Source organism: Crinia signifera, chromosome 1 (genome assembly GCF_055691185.1).
Source record: "Crinia signifera chromosome 1, ASM5569118v1, whole genome shotgun sequence".
NCBI classification, from domain to species: Eukaryota; Metazoa; Chordata; class Amphibia; order Anura; family Myobatrachidae; genus Crinia; species Crinia signifera.
The window spans coordinates 424,379,643-424,403,855 of NC_139217.1; the positions used below are offsets into that span (position 1 = coordinate 424,379,643).

The 24,213-nt window shown below is 43.9% G+C and overlaps 1 protein-coding gene across 2 annotated transcripts in view; it reads left to right on the plus strand.

Moving 5' to 3' along the window:
* The window catches only part of ARHGEF28 (Rho guanine nucleotide exchange factor 28), a 229,529-nt gene that overhangs the window by 83,866 nt on the left and 121,450 nt on the right, over positions 1–24,213 (plus strand). For both annotated transcript variants that reach the window (XM_083151902.1, XM_083151903.1), the window contains exons 6-7: positions 2,519–2,699; positions 12,079–12,148. In XM_083151902.1, the coding sequence (XP_083008028.1) occupies positions 2,519–2,699; positions 12,079–12,148 (251 nt within the window). The remainder of the gene's footprint in view (positions 1–2,518; positions 2,700–12,078; positions 12,149–24,213) is intronic.

Consider the following 24,213-nt stretch of genomic DNA (forward strand, 5'->3'; position numbering starts at 1 on the left):
CACGTCAATTTGCCAAAACCAGCACTTCATCCGTGAACATCTGCACTGTTTGCAGCTATGCAGAGGCGTAACTCTGGGAGGCAATGGGGTCATCTGCCGCCGGGCTCCTACTCCCAAGGGGGCACCTCTCCTCCACTGCGAGTTTGAATCCGTTAATTGAAAGCCACTGATACTGTTTCTGTGGTTGACTCCCCTCCCAGCAGGACCTTGCCACTATGCCACTGTGATATAGCTGGATCATAGTTAATTAAATAAAATACGGTCCAAAGTTGGCTGATAATAGCCATACATTTTTTAAGCACCAATCATTTACAAGGCAAAACAAACCTGGGTACTTGTGTATTATCACGGTGCCCATCGCATCGCATACCACTAATTAAGGTATGCGATGGCATGCGATGGACCCGATTTCAGGCTTTTCCCGGGAACAGTATACAATTTTAACATCGCGTCGCATCGCATGCCATTATAATGGCATGCGATGCGACGCGATTTCCCATAGACTCCAATGTTAAATGCCCTCCCCAGACCCGATTTTAAATTGTATACCCACCCTGATGGGTAATGAATATGTTAAATGCCCCCACATTGTTAACGTCCCCCCCAGTATGAAAGCCAACCCGAAGCGTGGTGAGCGCAGCGGTACGCGTCCTCCGACCTTTTCATACCACGTCGGCGTGGAGTCGATCATATAAAGTGTGGCGAGCGCAGCGAGCCACCGAGCACGAAGCGTGGCGAGTGCACGCGGAATACATGTGAAGTAATCCGCGTCCCCTCGTGGGGCTCGCTGCGCCTGCCACGCTTCGGGCTCGGTGGCTCGCTGCGCTCGCCACACTTTATATAATCGACTCCACGCCGACGTGGATAGTGGGGGTATGAAAAGTTTGGCGGACGCGTACCGCCGCCCCTCGCGGGCTCGCTACGCTTCGGGTTGGCGTTGATAGTGGGGTGTCGTTAACAATGGGGGAGGCATTTCACATACTAATGATCCATGAGGGTGGGTATACAATTAAAAATTGGGTCTGGGGGGCCATTTAACATGGTAATAAGGCATCTGGGTGCCTGTATAATTACAAATCAGGTAAAATCGCATTGCATCGCATGCGATCGATGCGATGTGACTTTTGGTTGTACAATGACCTGCGATGGAAATTGGGGGTGCCGTGATAATACACAAGTACCCAAACCTGGTTTTGCAATGCAAATAAATGCCGCTTTAAAACAAATCTTTCTATTATAGACCAATTATCCTGCACCTATGGCAAACTCGGACCCTATTACATATAACCCATTATGGGCATTTGCATGATTTTTCGATTCAGGCCTAATTCAGACCTGATTGTGGGGCACATTTGGTGATGTAACTTGTGCAGAGAGAGATTTGGGTGGAGTGTGATCAAACGGATATCTAAATTGGAATGTAAAAATAAAGAAGCCAGTATTTACCCTGCGCAGCAACAAAATAACTCGCCCAAATCTAACTTTCTAAATATGTTACATGATTTTACCCATGTGCCCTGAGATCAGGTCAGAATTAGGCCCTCAAAATTGGCTACGTCCTCTGCATGTACAGGTAATGTTCTAGTTTTACCGTGGTCTCTTTGTCCAATATTTACCTAAACTTCAAGTAATTGACTTCATAACATTTCCCGGTAATAACTAAAGTGATTTATATTCCTCGACTACAGCCCTGGTATTTTAGTGGATACTATGCATGTCTCTCACAGCAACATTGACACTGAAAGGGTTAAGCAGTTATTATAGACTGTTGGACTACATACTGTACATTATTTGGGCATTACAAATATCTTCCAATTCATAATGGCACCTTATAAATCATAATGTTTTTTGTTGTTGTTGTAATAATGACTGAATTACTGTTTCCTATCCCAGCCTGGGCTTTCCTTCATACCTCCAAACATTTTTTTGATTATGACATTAGATTTGGAACCAAGATCTGCTGTCGGTGTCTGGAGACTTTCTGGCTTGACTAAAACAAAAATAGTTCAATTTACTAGAATTCCTTTGCATGTTGCCTGGTATTTCACAGTTTAGTCACAGACTCTCCGTTCCGTGCCTATGACATTTCTGTCACACATGTCGCTTGCTGCCATTACGATGACACCAGCACGTCTGTGCAATCTGTGCAACTGCTAGTACATTTTGTCATGAAACTTGCATTTGTTTATAACTTGCACAATTCAGAGCTCCCTGGGGGCTCTGTCTGTTTTTCCCAGTCATACAGACCTTCTCCCTTCCAGTAAGCTGGTCAGTGGGAGAACTTCCATGCACCGCTTCATAGACGAGAAGCCGTGGTCTAATGTAGTTTTATTCCAATTGCATTACACGGACATAATGAGCACTGGTTATCTCATTATACAGCATCATCAGAGCAGCACACTGTTGAATTCCATTCTCGCCTGTGGACACACTGGGGAGAGAAATACAGAAGACTGGCTGTCTGGTTATCATTGTATATGTGCGTGTATTATTTTTATTTTAACTCCGTCATCTCCAGTTTTCAGGAACTGCCTCCCCCCGACTTCTGTACAGCCGCAATCAATCCCGATTCCTATCTACGGTTCTGTCGTTCCACTGGTGTATTGACATTAACCCAGTGTCAGACTGCTGGAGACTCTGTGGAATCGAAAATAGAACTCTTCAGGAAATGCTTGTGCGATACAAACTTCTTTGAGAAGGTAAGATGTCGTGTTGGATACTGCTGGGAACTTTGCTGCCAGATTCACTGGGGCAGGAGTAATACATTTGCAGCTGGTGTCACCATTTATACTGAATATGGTCTGGATTGATAGTGAAATAGTTTTAGAACATACTGGGTAATAGGTTGCTTAAATCTGATGTGTTGCAATACAGCAACCATGTTCACAATGAATACCACAAGATACACTTGTGCCTCAATATGTTCGATCCTCACTAAAATCAGATGCACTGGGTTTTTGTTTTCTTTTGGAATGGTCACCCGCATAAGTACCAGTTGGCCAGAGCATTGTCCTATCTACTGTAGGCTTTGAATTGAATTTAGAGTTGCCCAACGGCACAGTACACCAGAGATGCACTTTGAATTCCCTGTTATCAAAGCAGAAAATACTACATCTATGTACAGTGAACATTGTATGATGAAGGCCGTAGAGCTACGGTCGCAGCACGCATAACATGCTTTACATGTATGAACCATACAACAAAGTGTCCCTGGAAATTATTTTTCAATGCGGGAATGTACACATATTTTGAGAGGCTACAATGACCTAAATGCTGTTCTTAAGGCACCGCAACAGTCCCGGTTTTAAGAATAGCCATGCTTAAGGACAGGTACCTCAGTCAATGTGAATTACCTCTCTGGGCTCTACCATGAATATTCTTAAAATCTGGACTGCTAGGGTGCCTTGAAGGCTGAGTTTGGGAACCACCACTGCTGTAAATTATACCATGTTAAGAAAAAGTCCTAGATTGTATGTAAATGTTTTTGGAAACTTTGACTAGCTTTTCCATGTCTATCTTGGCTATACTCTTCCTGCTGTGTTTCTCGTGTTCACTACGATGTTGTGTTCTTGTTCTTCATTAATTGCACCATTATAAACCAAAGGAGCGTTTCAACAAAACTTCTAAAGAAGCCAAGTGAAATTGTTGCCAATAGCAACCAAATTCTAGTTATTTTTTTTTATCTCACACATTATTTAAAAATTACATCCAGAATCGTATTGGTTGCTATGGGCACCACCTAGACTTTTCCTCTTTGGAAGACTTGATACATCTCACTCAAGTCTATTTGTGTGTCTAAAGCTGGCCATACATCTACAGATTGGTTGTCAGATTGGGCTGGTTGGAACAAAATCTTGGTAATTTATGAGAGCAAATGACAGTTGACCATTTGCTTTGAAATGCTGGAAAACTACCAAAAACTGTCATTCAGATACTGCCAGGTTTTTGTTCCAACCAGCCAGATCTGACAATCGATCTGTAGATGTATGGCCACCTTAAGCCCCTGAAATGGAACTTTGCTCTAGATAGATTTAAAATTGTTAACATCGTCCTGTAAAAGTATTAGAGATGACCACCATGGTCCATGCTAGAGAGGTTCTTTATCTTATTCATTGTCATCCTCAACACAGGTTAAAACCGGGGATTTGTAGATATCCCCGATATATGATGCTGCACTTCTGATTGTACAGTAGTATGTACACTTTAATGATTGATTTTTCTATGGTCTGTGTGCAGATTTATATTATTTAGTAAATGAATATTTACATATATACGTTAATTAAGTGTGTGGGGTTAATTAAATCCCCATATATTTAAAATTGGGCACAAATTCTTAAACTCCTGTTTTTTTTTTTTTCATGTGTGAAATTAACTGCCCTCGGCGGTATTCAATGCCCTCAGCGAGCAGCAGGGAGGGGGCTTTTTTGGTGAGGAAAAGCCATCCTCGCTATCCAACCCCCTCGCCGGCTGCTCACCCTATTCTAGGTTCCACGGAAATCCTCGCTGTCAGAGGGTGGTGAGAATTCGCTGGAATGGCGAAGTTCATAGAATATACAGCGAGCCCACTGCATATAGCAGTGAGCCTCGCCGTATTGACACCCACATTCGCCGTTTCCAACTCGCCTCAGGGAACATGCAACGTGGAACCAGCGAGTGCAGGGGGCGAGTTGAATACTGATGGCGAGCTATCGGCACTGCTTGCCGTATAGCTCACCTTCAGCTGCTCGCCCTTCCCACCCCCCCGCATTATATTCGCCCATTTATTTTTATTGCTTTGTAATGAAGCATTTGTAATACATTTTTCCATGAATGAAACGAACATTGGGGAAACCTAGTCTTTGCTGAAGTGCAGGACATGCTAGCAATATTGACTTCCTGTTTACTTGGTTAAAGAAGGACATACCTTTTTTGTAGAGGAAGTTACACAAACAATGGGAAGCTAAACCTGATTAGTCCCTGTTGGGAAAACACGAGCTAGGATTATTGCCTGTAGGAAGAACCATCACAATACTACTGATAGAAAGAGAAAATATATAATCTACAGTCCTCAAACTTGGCAGGTAGCTTCTCCTTAGGTCCTAGGTGGTATTAAAAATGTCACTGTCCATCCACTGAAATTGCAAAAAAGACACAAATCATCAATTTGCTATTTTCTACTATTCTATTCTACTGCCAGAAAAACTGGAAATGCTTCTCATGAGTTCAGGTGACTGCTAAAAGGGTATTTATAAATCGATGGTGTCATGACAATGGCATGTCCTGTGTACGCCTTTAGGTATACCAATATATGGACGCATCACAAAATCTCTTAAACCACAAGGCCTACAATCTTGAAACTTGGCAGGTAGCTTCTCCTTAGGTCCTATGTGCTTGCAAAGAACAGGTTTTACAAATGTCACTGTCCATCCACAGAAATTGCAAACAAGAAAAATGTAAATCATAAATTTGCCATTTTCTCTCTCATTATACGGTGACACCATCATCCATCAGCATGCGATCCCTGTACAGGTGTGAGCACAGCACCAATGCTCAGTGGGGATAAAAATCACCAGTGGCAACTCTCTGCCAATGACAGCGGAATCCCACAATCGGAGATCTAGTGCAATAATCCCAGCGACCATGGAGCTGCTGCTGCTACTGTGGGAGACCCCACAGACCCTGCTCCTCCGCTTGTGCTGGCACCTTCCATGACATGGAATATGAATGCAGTAGTCACCCGTACCCGGCAGTGGGTCCTCCAAGTCCGTGTGGGAGGTCACAGCTATAGCCACACTCCCCAATTGACTGCATGGAGGAGCCCGCTCTGGATCGGAGAGGATGTTTCCCCAAACTCTGCTTTATGGGTGGTGGGGGAGGGGGCAGGTGTGTGCGAGCATCTTCCCTCACCTTGGAGGTTACTATCACATGCCCTTTGCTGTGCATCACACAGCCCTGCACTAGCTCATATGAGATAGATAGATAGATAGATATATGTGTGTATGTGTATATATATATATATATATATATATATATATATATATATATATATATATATATATACACACACATACACACACACACACACATACACACACACACACACACACACACACACACACACACAGTGTTCTTGTAGAACAGTACATTAGATAGAGCAAGCCCTAAAGCACATACAGTATGTTTAACCCTTTAAGTGCCAATGTTGCTGTAAGTGTTCCTCAAAATATCCACTAAAAATGCCAGCATTGCTCAGTGACTGTTCTTGTAGTAAAACTAAATGTAAATACAGCCAAGTAAATTAATTGAAGTTGATTTAAATATTGCATCCATAAAAGAAGAGTCGCTGAGAGTGACGCTGGCATTTTTAAAGGATATTTTGAGGATCTCTCACAGCACTAAAAGGCAGGGCCGGCGGAACCCGCTCAGCGAGGGATGCAAAGCAGGGAGGCGCTGGCCAGTAGAGGTGCTCTCCCCGCTCTGCACCCTCTTACTGCTGGCTGCCGCTGTCTGTCAAACTGCAGCAGCACCGGCAACATGAAGCACTTACCAGCGCCGCGGGAAGCGTGAGGGTCGGGGGAGGCAGAGGACAGTGATCTGTGGACAGCTCTGGAGTTACTATAATATATAATACTGGAGGTTTCCAAGGCGCAGGAAAGACAGAAGAGCAGCTCAATATAACCAAAAAACTTGTTCAACCAAAAACAAGTGAGACAATGATATACAAAAAAGGGGGTAAGGATATATTCAAGCGCTGTCTGTGTGGATTTTCTTAATTTCTCCCGTTCTCATAGGTCGATATGCAAAATAAAGAGAAAAGAAAAAATACAATGTGTAGAACTGTATCTTTCGTTTTCAAATATACAGGGGGAATAGAAGAGGGACGTACCACACTCACAAAAGGAGTGTGTTATTCAATTTCGTAAAGGTATCTTTTTTGGTGGTAATATAGCCTTCACCAGAACCACCCTGGTGTCCAATAGCATAAAGTTAGGCGTACGTTTTCACTCACAAAAGCAAGGTGTTACAGTACATGTAATGGTTTCTTTATAAAAGCAAGCGTACCAATAACTCACAATTGGCAGGAATTTTCAAAACACATCTGGGTTTCTTTATCTTGAAAAAATTATTTTATTGCCAAAACATAATAAAAAAGGAATCTGACCATGGGTACACTGGAGATATATTTACAGGTGGGTGATAGATGTTACATAGGACTCACGCTAGATATACACCAGAAAACTCTCCGGATAAGTTTAAAGATGTTGGTGAGTAAACACCCAGTACCTCTGTTTAAATGTCCAGCGTATACACAGGATGGTCTAAAGTATTAAAAACAATTGTGCAAATCCAGAAAGCCAGCCAACGCGTTTCGATGTCAAATCTTTTTCAAGGCCTTGAAAAAGATTTGACATCGAAACGCGTTGGATGGCTTTCTGGATTTGCACAATTGTTTTTAATACTTTGGACCATCCTGTGTATACGCTGGACATTTAAACAGAGGTACTGGGTGTTTACTCACCAACATCTTTAAACTTATCCGGAGAGTTTTCTGGTGTATATCTAGCGTGAGTCCTATGTAACATCTATCACCCACCTGTAAATATATCTCCAGTGTACCCATGGTCAGATTCCTTTTTTATTATGTTTTGGCAATAAAATAATTTTTTCAAGATAAAGAAACCCAGATGTGTTTTGAAAATTCCTGCCAATTGTGAGTTATTGGTATGCTTGCTTTTATAAAGAAACCATTACATGTACTGTAACACCTTGCTTTTGTGAGTGAAAACGTACGCCTAACTTTATGCTATTGGACACCAGGGTGGTTCTGGTGAAGGCTATATTACCACCAAAAAAGATACCTTTACGAAATTGAATAACACACTCCTTTTGTGAGTGTGGTACGTCCCTCTTCTATTCCCCCTGTATATTTGAAAACGAAAGATACAGTTCTACACATTGTATTTTTTCTTTTCTCTTTATTTTGCATATCGACCTATGAGAACGGGAGAAATGAAGAAAATCCACACAGACAGCTCTGGAGTTACTGCTGACTGCAGTACTGCCAGGTGCCACTAGATGCCCCCAGCTGATCCCAGTGCTGTGGAGCTATGCCGTCCCATGTTCAATGGAGATGGCCCGGGACCCTACAGAGGAGCTGACTGAGTGAGTGTTTTATGTGTTTATCTCACTAATATCTATCTATGTCTGCCTGTCTCTCTAATATCTATCTATGTCTGGCTGTCTCTCTAATATCTGTCTGTCTATCTGTCTAATATCTATCTATATCTGCTTGTCTGTCTAATATCTATCTATATCTGCCTATCTGTCTAATATCTATCTATATCTGCCTATCTGTCTAATATCTATCTATCTATCTATCTATCTATCTATCTATCTATCTATCTATCTATCTATCTATCTATCTATCTATCTATCTATCTATCTATCTATCTCAGACTCAGACATATATATTAGACAGACAGACAGACAGAGATAGACATTAGACTGTCTATATCTATCAATATCTGTGTCTAATATCTATCTCTGTCTGTCTGTCTATTTATTTATCTATCTGATGAACTCCCCCATAGCACTCACTAATTTTTTTTAATGGGAAAACAGGAGCATGTTATAGTGTACATAAGACCTGTGCTTCCCGGATGCTAAAAATATATTCAAGTATACAGTATCTTAAGTAAGGTAAAACTCACCCTTACCTCGGTGAAAATAGGATTTAAAGGTGTATATTTTAGGATTTCCCTCTGGCGTTGCGTCCTATCGTGCAGTTTTAATTCACGCCAGACGTTAGATCAGGAAAGTAAAAGTAGTGACAGGTCACTATCTTGTGATGTTGAATGTGTTCTTCTCTGTGTCACTTTCCCGGTCTGATGTCCAGCGTGAATCGAAAATGATAGGGCGCACCTTTTCTTGAAGCATTAGTTTTCCCTGTATGGGCTATGGAAGGAAGGGCGCAAAATTTAAGTTTGCAGGGAGGCGCCATACACCCTAGCACCGGCCCTGCTAAAAGGGTTTAATAAAAATGTTTGCATGTAATAGTAACTTCCTGCCATTATGCAGTTGGTTCTGTAATACAGAACCACAAGAGCCCTGGGGAGATAAATCTGCATATTACAGTCCTCGGGGCTTTGGAGAGGTAGTGGGAAATTGCTGTGACCTTACACTACCACCATTTGACCAGAGGTGGCGCAGGTGTAACAGCTTCTCAAGAAGATATAGTGATAATCTCTGGAAGCTAAATGAAAAATAGGAATATGATGAAAGAAGACTATTTGACAGGAAGATGCATTTCCTTTTCGGTTGTCAAATGCTTGGTATTAATGGTCTGTTTAAACCAATTATATTTCAATTATGCTGGGAGAAAATGTACATTTGCCTTGGGTTTATCTATTTAACAATTTGAAACCGATTGTGTATAAAAATAACTTGTAATGGTCATTGGTGCTGGGTCATTACGCTCTGTACTCTGTCATGCTGCTTCCCTAATTAGTAATGGCAGTATCTAACTAGTGTCTGTCTCTATGGAGGAGACCACCGTGAGTCATAGGAAGTGTCTCCTGGCATGTCTACACCTGCAGCTTCACGTAATACACAATACTGCCCTCGCTACGTTTCAGTCTTCTGTCTGGGTTAATATTTACAGAGAAATACATTCATGGCCACAGAAACATGGCAGACCTGTGTATTGCACGTAGCTCACCGCAGCAAGATGTGCTGTAGTGTAGACTTGTGTGCGTAGCTTGCCAGTTTGGGCATGATTTTACAGATACAGAATTTTGGTTGATGACTAGAGCTACTAGTAGCTTTCTTTGGTTTCAAATTTTTTATTGGTTTTGCATAATATGAAAGAGTAACAGATATACAGGCGTTATGGATGTCACATAGAGATGGCTAGATGCAAATTACATCAAGAAAATGTCCACCTTGTATAGTTGAGATCGATAGTTAAACGATTACGTCACATTTAACATATATTAATAGGAATAACATTTAGAGAAAGAAAAAACTCTGATCAACAATATAGTTATGGTTCACTTAGAAATGTACACTGTTTTTGGTAGCAGTAGTATTCAGGGGGGGGGGGAGTTAGACAAGACAGAGTAAACATAGGGGTACAACAAGGAGGGTAATGGAATGGCCGGGAGGGTCCCGGTTTCTGGGGGACCCCCGCTCCCCCCCCTGATCGCGGCTCCCGACTCACCATTTAAATAACCTGATATGCTTATCTCCGATGAGGGGGTGGGGGCTAAAGAGTCATAATCGCGTCATTTTAGCCCCGCCCCCTCCACGGAGATGTGCAATCGGGTAATTTTCAAGCATGGGGGTGGGGCTTAATGACGTCACATTCAAGCTTCTCCCGGAGAGGAGATTTAAAAAGTCAGCAATCCTGGGGTAATGAAAGTATGAATAGGATAGCTAGACTTATCCTTCAGGTAAAGGTATGGTGTCCAGAGTTTGGGAGTAAGAGAGACTAGTAAGAAAGAATGAAACGGGCTCATCTCGAAGTGATTATATATTTATATCTATATAAATATTGGCTTCCATGGCTAGCCCGACAGGTCTGGTGTGGGTTATACTCATTTGGAATCAGTACCATGTCATTTCCCGAATCCGAACCCCAACATCCCCAGAGGCAGAGATCTCTAAAGATGCCGAACCAAATCCCAACATCCAAGTGAATGTTACCTAGTAGTGAGGGCTGGGACGCTGGCTAATATGGGGGACTCAGAGTCTAATGAATTGATAAATGGATCCCATTTTTGGTGAAATTTATTAATGGAGGGTGAAGAACTGAATTGAAGGGACCTGATGTCCAATAGTAAAAGTTGAAGGAGTCTGTCTTTCAGCTCACTTATAGAGGGTGTAGAAGGTTTTATCCAATGGGTCAAAATAAGCTTCTTGGAGAGGGTGAGTATGATTGTGAGAAGGGGGATGTGTCTAAGTGGGCTGGATAGGGAGGGCCAGCTACGGAAGATAAGACATAAGCACGCATGGGGATCTATGTTTACCAGTGAACCAAATAGTAAGTTAATGTAATGTATCACCTTTCAACAATCCTTCAGAATTTTCCTACAAGACCAAAAGCAATGAAATTTTTTTTCGTCCATCATCCCACACTTGATACATCTCCCAGTGGCCTCAGGGGACATATGTTTAGACTGAGATGGGGCTATATATAATCTTTGGATCGTCTTACTAGTAGCTTTCTTAAAATGAATTAATAGTTTCTTGTAGTTTACACTTCTGGGAGAAGATTCATTTGGTAGAATCTTACTTAATATCAACTAGACCAGGGGTTCCCAAAGTTTTGAATCACGGCACCCCAAAGCATCAGAAATGTTTTCGCAGCACCCTTAGGCTAAAGGTTTCTCATTGTTAAAGTCAGAAACAAATATTAAGTTAAATAAATTGTGTTTATATCTCATCCTTGGGATCAGTTATGTGGCAATGGACAGGATTCCCTTCTCTTTGTCCCAATATGACTATTCTAATGGAAATAAAAAACTTGAATTGGTCCTGGATCACCGACCCAGCAAGTCCCCCAAGGCACCCTAGGGTGCCACAACACACAGTTTGGGAACCACTGAACTAGACAATATTATAAAAAGTAATTAACATATACACCCACACACACATACACTATATGGACATAAGTATTTAGACTCCTGACCTTTACATCAATGAGGACTCTCAATATTTAGGAGGGTTAGGGCAGGCACTGATGTTGGATGAGAAGGCCTGGCTCACAATCTCCATTCCAGGGCACCTTTAGGTTAATGTAAGCAGCATGGGCATAACTAGATATTTTTAGGCCCCATACAAAAAGTTTGTAATGGCCCCTTTTGTACCATCCAAAGGTGAAAAATCTATGTAACACATGTAACTTTGACAGGGAAGATGGGCCCCTGCACTTCCGGCACCTATGTATTTAAAAGGGCAGATTATTGGTGAGCAGTGGGACAGACACCTGCAGTAATACGGCAGTATTTTGTAATCCAAGGATCATTTTTACACTATTTTTTGATTTTCATATGATAGAAATGTAGAAGTCTCTAATTTTCATTAATCTGTATTTTTCAGATTGTAAACTCCATGCATTGTAGGAATGACAAGAAGCAGATGTCACTAGATGGAATGAGCTCAGGAGGAGGTAAGATGATTTACAGAAGATCTCCATTGTCTTCCTCAGTTTTGTGCCACTTGGTAATACTAATCTTCCTATTGTCATACATTAGTCAAATATAATATATTAATTTGTATGTGAATCCAGCTCCATGGGACAGTGATACTGGGATATAGTGCCATTTTTACCTCTTTGTGACCTAATGCTTTAACAGCAAGAGCCATCATTTTGCAGTTACAGAATAATTACATGGAGATTTCTCCTTCATACTTCATGGCAGCCATTACATTGGGTTCATCCCTCTCTCCTCTCCAATTAGACAGGTAGTTTTTTTCCCTTAGGATCCAGCCCCTCCTCTATATAATCTGGCACCTCCCCATAGACCATAGTCTTTTTCCTGTCTCCTTCTGTCTGTGACAGGTAGTCAGTCAGTGCTTATTTTTTTTTTAATTTTTTTATTTATACCCGATAGGCTGGTTATGCTATCGGAGACCTGGGCGGTCAGGCTGGCGGTGCCTTAAGCCTAGAAGTATGTCCGGGGCCGGTGGCAAGGACATGTACTGGTAACCCACGGCGTCCCTCCCCGCTTAGTGTATGTGAGTATCACCTGGTCAGGTATCTGCGTCTCTGGCGAAAGCTCCCGGTGTCCGGAGGCAGGCTCCGATGTGCATTGCGGGTAACGCTGAGCTCCCCCGACGCTCCAGACTCAGGCTGTGCACGCGCGTCACTTCCGGCGGATGCACGCGGCGTGCGGGTCACGGCCGCGTGCGTTCCAGCTACGCGGAAGTGCGCGCCTGTCTGACTGGCGCCGGCGGGAAGGAGGGGGACGCCGGCTGCTGGTGCAGCATGTGTTTAAAAAGCGCCTGGTCGGTGTTACAGGCGCTGGGCTGTGTTTGTTGCGCAGAACATTGTGGATTTAGCCAAGAGTGTTACCATGGAGGATGCCTCTCAGAAAAATGTTACACCGCCGCCCAGGTAAGTCCTCTCATAGAGGACACGCTATTCTACCATTTGTCAGTCAGATAGTTAGTTTCTTTTTCTTGTCTTGTAGTGTGCCTTCAGTGCCCAGAAAGAAAGTGGCTAAAACTAAGAATACTAAAGTCTGTCCAGGATGTGATAGAGCTTTTGTCGGAGAGACAGTGCTGTGTTTAGAATGTCTAACTAAGAAGGATGTTGGAATGAATATATCGGCCCAATTGGCTGAGATGAGAGACTGGATGAAGAAAAATTTTATTTCCAAGGAGGAATATGCAGGAAATAAAAGGTCCAGGTCCCAGACTAGCCTTGATAAGGGTGATGAGGATGCGTCTGTGCATGATGATGTGGACAAGGAGGAGTCTGGTGGCTCGTCAGCTGAGTCAGGCGAAGTATTGGAGGACGAGCGTCTGTTTAATGTGGAATTGGTAGAGGCAGTGCTAAAGAATCTTTATAGGACACATAACTATAAACAGCCTGCAAAATCTGAGTTTGATGCACTGTTTGAGGATCGATCCAAAAAAGGGAGATCTTTTCCAGTACATAAAGTTGTGAAGGATATCCTAGCTAAGGAATGGCAAGGTGTCGACAAGAGAGTGGGGTCGACTAAGAGAATTCAAAAAATGTTTCCCATTGAGGATGAAGAATTCATTAAATGGTGTAATATACCTAAGGTCGACGCAGCAGTGTCAGAAGTGACGACTCGTACTACCATTCCCCTTGAGGATGGGGCGTCACTGAAAGACGCGATGGATAAAAAGATGGAGAGTGCTCTAAAGAGATTGCATATCTCCGCCTCAGTCTCACTAAAGTCAGGGGTGGCCATGGCCTCCCTCTCTCGAGCACTCAGGATTTGGTGTTCTGCCTTACAGGAAGACATACAGGAGAAGGTTTCCCGTGATCAAATCTGCAAGAGTCTTACCCAGATTCAGCTAGCGGTGGACTATATGTGTGAGGCCTCTCTGGATGGTCTTGATTTTGCAGCAAAATCCCTGACGTCAGGGTTGGTGGCCCGGAGGGCTTTATGGCTTAAATCATGGGCGGCAGATTCCCATTCAAAGAACAAACTAGCGACATTGCCTTATGAGGGTGCTTTCCTATTCGGCAGTCGTTTGGATCAGATGATTCAAAGAATGTCAGGTGGTAAATCAGTCAGATTACCACAGGATAGAAGAGGGAGGTTTTCCTCATATTCTTCCAGGCAAGCGTATAGGCAGGCCAAGTCCTACAGGCCAGGCAGGTCTGTCCGGGACAGATACGCTCAGGGGACGTCTAGAGCCTTTTTTCGGCAGTACGTCAAGAAAAGAGGTGAAAGTTCTGGAGCCACACAGAAGCAGTGACGGTGGTCCCATGGTGGAGCAGGCCCAGGTAGCCGGAAGGCTGTTGGGTTTCACTCGCATCTGGAAACAAACCGTCCGAGACAGGTGGGTTCTGGAGGTAGTCAGGATTGGCTATCGGCTGGAATTCATGTCAAGGCCAAGAATGGCAAAATTTTGTGTTTCAGAGATCCCAGTTTCGAAGATAGAAAGGGAAGCTCTAAATTTAAGTTTAAAGGGACTCATCGCATCAGGAGCAGTGGTGGAAGTCCCGGAGGAAGAGAAAGGGGCCGGCTTTTATTCTCGTCTTTTCATAGTCAGCAAAAGTTCTGGAGGTTACAGAACTATATTAGATTTAAGAAAATTAAACTTGCGCATAAAGAAGAGGAAGTTCCACATGGAGACCACAAAGTCTATCCTGATGGGATTGAGAAGAAACGATTATATGGTCTCCATCGACCTGAAAGACGCCTACTTCCATATTCCCATTTCCCCAGACGACAGAAAGTATCTGAGATTCTGCATAGGTCACGGTCATTACCAGTTCACTTGTCTGCCATTCGGCCTCACCTCTTCACCCAGAGTCTTTACCAAAGTTCTAGTGGTGTTGATAGAAGAACTAAGAAAAAAGAAAGTCATGATATGGGCATATCTAGACGATCTACTGATTGTGGCGCCGTCAGAAGAAGAGGTGATCACGGCAAGAGACTACACCATTCAGTTTCTTCAAAAGCACGGGTGGCTATTGAATTGGGAGAAAAGCTGTCTAGAGCCAACACAGAGTCTGCAGTTTCTGGGGGTGCTGGTGGATACCGTAGGGTTTCAAATGTCCTTATCCACAAAGAGATGCGAAAAAATTCAGCAACTAATCTCAACGATTTACGAGGAGGATCGCATACCACTCAGAGCAGCAATGAGCCTTCTGGGGATGATGGCGTCTACGGTGGACATAATCCCATGGGCCAGATGGAGGATGAGGCCTCTCCAGTGGTCCCTCCTAGGTTACTCGAGAAGGCTGGTGCCGCTGGAAAGGAAGATAAAAATCTCAGAGGCAGTCAAAGAATCCCTGTTATGGTGGGAAGCCGATCAGCTAGTACCAAGAAAGTCTTCACTGGCAAGCCCCCGGTACAAGGTGATTACCACAGACGCCAGCGCCGTGGGCTGGGGGGCTCATGGTCTGGGCAAGACTTGCCAAGGTCTGTGGTCCCTTCGCGAGGCAGAGTTTTCCTCCAATCACAGAGAACTAAGAGCCGTGTGGAAGGCGATACAATTCTTCAGCGAAGATATCAGAGGCGCGCATCTGCGCATTTTTTCGGACAACGCCACTACCGTCTCCTATGTCAACAAACAAGGAGGTACACGGAGTCACGTGCTCTTAGAAGAAGTTCGAAACATCATGTGTTGGGCCGAGGAAAATCTGTTGTCCATATCAGCACTCCATCTGGTGGGGGAGGACAATCAACTCGCAGACTATTTGAGCCGTACAACCGTGGTTCCGGGCGAATGGGAACTGAAGGACTCAGTTTTCCAGAGAATAGTGGAGCAGTTTGGACAACCGGAGGTGGACCTCATGGCGTCAGCGGCCAACAAGAAACTGCCACAATTCTACTCACGATACCCAACTTGGGGGTCAAGCGGGGTGGACGCCCTATCTCAGAGTTGGGAGTTTAAACTGGGGTATGTGTTTCCTCCAATTTCCCTCATTCACAGGACATTGTGGAAGGTCAGAACGGAAGGGGTCCAAGTCATAGCCATCCTACCCTACTGGCCCAGGAGGGCTTGGTTCCCCATGTTGGAGAGCATGGCGATTGCAGGTCCAGTGTTTCTTCCAGTGACTCAAGATTTGCTCAAGCAGGGCCCAGTCAATTGTCAGGAGCCTCACAAATTGAATTTAGCGGCCTGGAAATTGAAAGGCGGCAACTAAGAGACAAAAATTTATCCCCAGAAGTAGTTGAGGTACTTCTCCAAGCAAGGAAGAAGATATCGTCAGAAATCTATTATAGAATATGGCGGGTGTTCGCAGCATGGTCCAAGGACAAGTTCAGTTTTCCTAAAGCGAACATTCCCCAAGTGTTACAGTTCCTTTGTGATGGGCTTAACAAAGGACTTTCGGCTTCGACACTCAAGGTCCAAATATCGGCGCTGAGTGTGCTGCTAGACAGGAGGCTAGCAGAGCATAGTTTAATTAAAAGATTTTGCCAGGCGATCAAGAAAATCCGGCCTAGAGTTAGGTCAATAATCCCCCAGTGGGATCTTAATTTGGTCTTGAATGGATTAATGGAGGCTCCGTTTGAGCCGTTGGACAGAGCAAAGTTAAAGTTTCTAACATGGAAGATGTTATTTTTAGTTGCAATAACTTCAGCAAAAAGAGTGGGAGAAATTCATGCTCTGTGCATTAAAGAACAGTATTTGAAGATTTTCCCGGATCGGGTAGTATTGAGGACCAAACCGTCCTTTCTACCCAAGGTGGTTTCCTCATTTAATTTAAGTCAAGAGATTGTTTTGCCTTGTTTTTTCCAAAATCCTCTGACGAAGAAAGAGGAAAAGTTGCATACACTAGATGTCTTGAGAGCTATCAAGATATATCTACACAGGACAACGGAGTTCAGGAAATCAGAAGCATTATTCGTGATTCCTCAGGGAGCAAAGAAAGGGCTGGCTCCATCGAAACAATCAATGTCAAGGTGGCTAAAAGAACTAATTGCCTTCACTTACAGGAAAGTTGGGCGTGAGGTTCCGGAAGGTATTAAGGCTCACTCAACAAGGGCAATGGCGGTTTCTTGGGCGAGAGAGGCCAAAGTTTCGGCTAAGGAAATCTGTCAAGCAGCCACCTGGTCTTCCTTGCATACCTTCTCTAAGCATTATGCATTGGATGTCGCGAGCCCTAGTTTTGGAAGTGAAGTTCTTAAGCAAGTCTTGGCTTGAGGTATAGTATAACCCACCCTACTGCTTTGGTACATCCCAATGTAATGGCTGCCATGAAGTATGAAGGAGAAAGCAAGGATTATACTCACGATAATACCTTTTCTTCGGAATACTTCATGGCAGCCCAAAAAATTTTTTGGCCCTCCCTATTTGTGTTTTTCCCTAGGATCAGGTCAGAGACAGTCAAAGACTATGGTCTATGGGGAGGTGCCAGATTATATAGAGGAGGGGCTGGATCCTAAGGGAAAAAAACTACCTGTCTAATTGGAGAGGAGAGAGGGATGAACCCAATGTAATGGCTGCCATGAAGTATTCCGAAGAAAAGGTATTATCGTGAGTATAATCCTTGCTTTTCTTTAAATATTTGGCATAGCCAAACTTGTAATCTTACAAGTGAAAAAAAGGCTTTCTCCCCCCCATAGATACTTGTGCACAATTACTTCTTCAGTATATAGCGATAATACGTATGTGTAAGGTGCAATGCATTAAAAGAGCCCATAATCTCCGATGTATTCATTTTATTAAGTTTTGATGGTTTTCATTCTAACTTGTATCATTCTCTTTGATTTATCAAAGATCTGTTCCTTTCATGTATCTTTGTAATACCCCTTTTTGGATATCGAAGAAGAAAGTATTGTAAAGTGCTCAATGGTAGTGGATGTCAGCCATAGTTAGTAACCCTGTGATTAATGAACGACAGATCATCCTTGCAGAGAAAACTCCTCTTCACCAATGCAGGGGTGCACCATTGCTCATTCAGCTGTACACTTTGTTGAATTTGACTGAAATCCTGAAGTAGGGAATACCAACAGTATACTTGCCTTCCCCCTAACCCCTCTGCCCCACAGCCTAACCCTAAGTCCCCCGCTAGTGCCTAAACGTAACCACCCCGTCCTAATGCTAACATGCTTTATATACTTTATACTCGGGATTCTGGCATCACCATTCTCATTGATGTCAGAATTCCAACGCTGGTCTTTAGGTGTTATTCAGGATGCTGGCATGTATTCTGACTGCCAGCATCCCGTTCTCTCTCCTGGTGTATAGTTCTAATGATGGACTCTGAAGTGTAGTAGAGCGTTCACCCTGTATGTTATGTGGTTTAGCACTTAGCTGAATACATAACCTATATACTTGTTTAATAGTGTAATCCTTTTACTGTGCTTTATAATAGCTGAATGGATTAATATGACATCAGAATCAGAATCAGAATCAGAATCAACTTTATTGGCCAGGTGTGCTTGCGCACACTCGGAATTTGTTGTGGATATACAGTGCAGCATCAAGCAGGGATGAAGGGGGGGGGGGGGGGAAGAGGCATTACATAGGTTACAGACACATTTCATGCTGGCAACACATGCTCATCGAGTAGCACAGCTGTACAGCAGGGACAGTACAGTATACACAGAGAATATGTACCCGCCAAGCTGCACAGCGCCTAGGCAGCCAATCAGCGGCGCCACTGGTCGCTGCAGCAGCCAGGTAGGTGACAATATAAGCAGGGACAGTACAGTGTCACACAGAGAACATATACCCACCAGGCTGCACAGCGCCTAGGCAGCCATCCGCGGCGCCACTGGTCGCTGCAGCAGCCAGGTAGGTGACAATATAGGCAGGGACAGTACAGTATCGCACAGAGAACATATACCCGCCAAGCTGCACAGCGCCTAGGCACCGCACAGCCAGGTAGGTGACAATATGAGCAGGGACATTACAGTATCACACAGAACATATACCCGCCAAGCTGCACAGCGCCTAGGCAGCCATCAGCGGCGCCACTGGTCGCTGCAGCAGCCAGGTAGGTGACAATATAAGCAGGGACAGTACAGTGTCACACAGAGAACATATACCCCCAGGCTGCACAGCGCCTAGGCAGCCATCAGCGGCGCCACTGGTCGCTGCGGCAGCCAGATAGGTGACAATATAAGCAGGGACAGTACAGTACCACACAGAGAACATATACCTGCCAAGCTGCACAGCGCCTAGGCACCGCGCAGCCAGGTAGGTGACAATATAAGCAGGGACATTACAGTATCACACAGAACATATACCCACCAAGCTGCACAGCGCCTAGGCAGCCATCAGCGGCGCCACTGGTCGCTGCAGCAGCTGGGTGGTAACAGTATGAGCAAGATACCGCAGTTATAGCAGGGACAGTACAGTTTTCACACAGGGGAACCACAGGGTACACAGGGGGTTACATATGCTGATTGCACAGATCCTAGGCAGCCATTTGCGGCGCCAGCTTCCTGTAGGGGAACAGCGTGGAGAGCCAGCAGGGGGGAGGGGGAGGGGGGGGAGAAAGAGTCACTGGGGCCTGATGGAGTCAGTGGGGCCTAGGGCTGGAGTTGGGCCCTCCCTGGCTTGAGTTCCAATGGACCAGACGTCCAGACGTACCTCCTCCCTGGAGGGCGACGCCAGAGGCATAAAATGTCTTCTACAGCCTCTGGTGCTGGGGATCAGCAGCCGGGGCCTGCGGCCTGATCGCTTCTCATGTGAGGGTCAGCCGGGCGCCGGGGGGGGGGGGGCCGCAGCCGTCTTTGTGATCATGCCGCCAGGTCCTCCCTCCTGGGCCCTGAGTCACCAGCGTCTTCCCGGGGGCCAGCTCCGTGCCGCGGGTGTCTTCGGCGGCGGCGGTGGTATTTGATCCGTCTGTGATCGGAAGCTTCCCTTAGCTTCCCTGGCGCTGACCTCGCAGTAGAGGTCACGCTGCTGTGTATCGTACGTCGTGCCGGGCCTTGGCGGTGCGGCCGGGAGGGTGGACACCGTGCCGTCGGAAGCCGGGTAGCTGCCGCCAGGTCACCTTCCCTCTTCCCCTCCGTCCTCCCTCGTCTGCGTCTCCCCGCTGCTCTGGGGGCCGGGGATGTAAGCTCCGGTGGATGGGAGCTCGCGTGTGTGCGACCATCCCCGGCCCCGACCGGAAATGAATATAATGATATAATGATCATGAGAATTGGTTCTCTTGGCATGCCTCCCTGCACATCTATTGTTCCTTGTTGTCTGCTGTATTCCCAGCAACAATGGGCGTTTTATTGCCCACAGATTTGTCTTGTAATTTAATTGTAATATTTTGAATAATTAAGAGACCATGTTAATTTTGTATTGCAACCCCCAAGTAGCCCGGGGCTAACACAAAGAATGATCTTTTTTATTTGGTCATGATAATTATTTTATTTAAGTTGTGCTAACCATTTTAGAAGATTGAGAGGTCAATTTACTAAAGCTTCTAAAAATGAAAAGAGGTGATTTTGCCCTTAGAAACTAATCCGTTTCTGTTTTAACAACATTTCTCTATTGCATCTTAGAAAATAATAGATTTGCTATGGGCAACATCACGTATTTTCATTTTAAGAAGTTTTATTATTTTTTTTATTTTGTGTTTGCTTATACTCTACTGTAAAATGGCAAACAGAGAAAAAAACACTTACAATTTACCTATTTTAACCAGGTTGGGCTTGTTTTTAAAATATTTATCATGTGGACACTGATAAAATGTTGGCATGATTAGAACAAAGCAGACCTGGTACTGTGGCATCACTTACTTGCTTTGGCAGTACTTTGTGGTTTCGCAGAGACCTAATGCGGAGCTAGAGGTGTCCGCCCTGATGACTACGTTACCCCTAACCCGGCCTCCTGCAGTCAGGCTAAACGCACAAAATATTGCTTTGTTTAAGATTGAGAGGTCTATACATAGATAGTGTGTGTGTGTGTATGTGTGTGTCTATGTATGCATATATAGATAGAGATATATCTTTCTATCTATCTCTGTGTATATATGTATTCCACAGTAAAATGTTAATATTATACTACTTAAGGGGTCTGTGAAGGCACCGGGTTTATTGCACAGATACTTGGAGAGCTGATCACAGGCAAAGTATGTGCTGCAGAATGCCAACATCAATGAGGATGCTGGTTCCAGAATCCCAATTTGTCAGGAAGCTGAATGTAAGTATGGGGTACCAGAGGTGTGGATGATGTTGTATGGAGGGGTTAGTTTTAGGTTTAGACACTATGGTGTTAGATTAAAATAAATCCCAAACCGATGGACAATAAGTAAGTTTCACAGTTTATGTAATGTGTTCGTAAACTGATACCATTTATTCCTAACTACGGACGAACCAATGCGTAGCGCCACGTAGTGAACCTTATCAGCGTATCTCATGCTGAACCGATACCCTTATGGCGGTATTTTTTGCAGTACTAAGTACTTAAACACTCTTAAATGCACCAGGAATTATTCCTTTAAACCCTTTCGCTTATTGCTAATATTATACACGAGACTTGGCTTTTGTTCTGAGTAAGGGTACAAAGTCCTTAACCATATGTATTGAGTCCCTAATGGACAAAAGGGTAACAGAATATAAAATGACAACACCATATACAAATACCTACACAATATTTAACAATAACTAATGAAAAGGGGGAAAAACAGAAGCAAGCACAATCAGCCACAGTACAACTACAACAATACAAAAGCACAGTTACCGTCTTTCAACACGCGGCTCTACTCGGTCCGAGTATCTTTATTCAGTCCTGAGCACAGTCCAAAATAGAAGATAGAAGAGAAAGTCCTGAGTACATGCGCAGCATTATATAGGGTACAGTAAAGTTCTTTATTGGCCAAGAGGTCAGGTTTCGCTTCTCCTGATAGAGTACATCAGGTACAGTAAGGATGCACACCGGTTTCAGCTGGATCTTTCAGTTAGCCCGTCCTCATGGCAATGTATAACATACTGTAAGATATATATTTTGTCCATAACTTCTGACTGGTAAATGCTGCGCACTTAAAACAAACACCGGAGAGCTGCGGTTGAGAGACTGAACACATAGATACTAAAAATGGAGATTTTGTATTACCATTAATACTATGTGTAGTGATATTAAACCATATAACTATATTTTATTATTTTTAGTGTGTAGTATGGGTCTATGTGTATTACCATGTCTGCCTTCTGGGTTTTCACAATATTCCTACTTGCTTCTATACACTATTTACATAACTTTCCGAACCAAAATGGCGTCCAGAGTATGCTAGTGTGGTGTAAATGCAACACGACTTCAACAAGGGTTAGGCACTAGCAGAGAGGGTTAGAGTTAGGCTATGGGGAGGGAGTGCTTGGGTTGGGAGGGACAGGGGGAGGTTCAGTATACTTAACTCGCCCCTGTCGTCATTCTCTACATCTGGATGCTGGTGTCTGTATTCTGACCACTGGTCATCGCCATCACCGGTTATCTGTATGTATTATATACATTTTCATATATATACCTATACATTTTCATTTTATCGACTGCATTTACAAATTTCCTGCGCAAAATTATCTCTATTAAATACAAATCTGTAGCTATGTTAAGTTTTATGGGATATCCATATTTATTAAAAAATATTTACGCTACGACCCGCACCACCCTTCAGCACATGCGCTCACGCCATTTCCCTGATTTTCTCTTTTTAGAACCACCACAAATAGCTGTACTTGTGTGAGTGCAGGCATTAAGTTTTTATTTTTCTTGAGAATGCTTATCTTATATATGGAGGACAAGATGTCCTAGAGATGCTTTGCCATGACTAGATTGATATATTTTGAATGTCAGTGTGACCTCTGTCAAATAAATTCAGAGGAAACTTGTTGCAGGCATGCAAAAATAGCAATGAGAGCTAAAACTAAAGACACTAGGGGAAATTTACTAATGAATACGACCGATGAGGGTACAACTGGCATCAGCCATATTTTTGGGATAATACAATTCGTAAATAGGGCAGAATCTGCCCTATTTACGGGATTCTTATTTCCTGATGGCGGCAGTATGCATTCGTATTTGAGAGCAGTAGATAAGGCAGCCTGCACGGATCAGTCAGATCCGTGCAGGCTGCCATGTGTAAAAAAAAAAATAGATTATTAAATAAATATGAAAAAAAAAAAAAAACTCTGCATGTTCACCCCCCCCCCCAGCCATAACATTATACCGCATGTAGTGATGCCTGTTAGGCATTACAGCTTGCAGAATAATATGTAACTGGCATCACTACATGCGGTATAATGTTACGGCTGTGGGGGGGTGAACGCGCTGTGTTTTGTTTTTTTCATATTTATTTGATAATCTATATATTTTTTTTACACATGGCAGCCTGCACGGATCTGACTGACCCCCCACAGCCGTAACATTATACCGCATGTAGTGATGCCCGTTACATATTATTCTGCAAGCTGTAATGCCTATTACATATGCCACACCGTATTGCCCATTACACATTGTGCCACACACCGTGATGCCCATTACACATTGTGCCACACACTGTGATGCCCATTACATATTGTGCCACACTGTAATGCCCAGTATACTTTGTGCCACACACCGTGATGCCCATTACACTTTGTGCGACACACCGTAATGCCCATTACACTTTGTGCGACACACCGTAATGCCCATTACACTTTGTGCCACACGCCTTGATGCCCATTACACATTGTGCCACACGCCTTGATGCCCATTACACATTGTGCCACACGCCTTGATGCCCATTACACATTGTGCCACACACGGTGATGCCCATTACATATTGTGCCACACACACACACCGTGATACATACAGTACCATTACATATTATACAACACACCATGATGCCCATTACATATTATGCCACATAAGTGGCGCTTACCTACATACTCAAAGCCAATGGGGTTTCATGCTCGTTGCCAATGGGGTTTCATCCTCGTTGCCACAGGGGAGAGAAATGCTTGTTGCCAAGGGGGACTGAAATGCTTGTTGCCAATGGGGCCTGAAATGCTTGTTGGTAAAAGGGGACTGAAATGTTTGTTGGTAAAAGGGGACTGAAATGTTTGTGGCAAAAGGGGACTGAAATGCTTGTTGGCAAA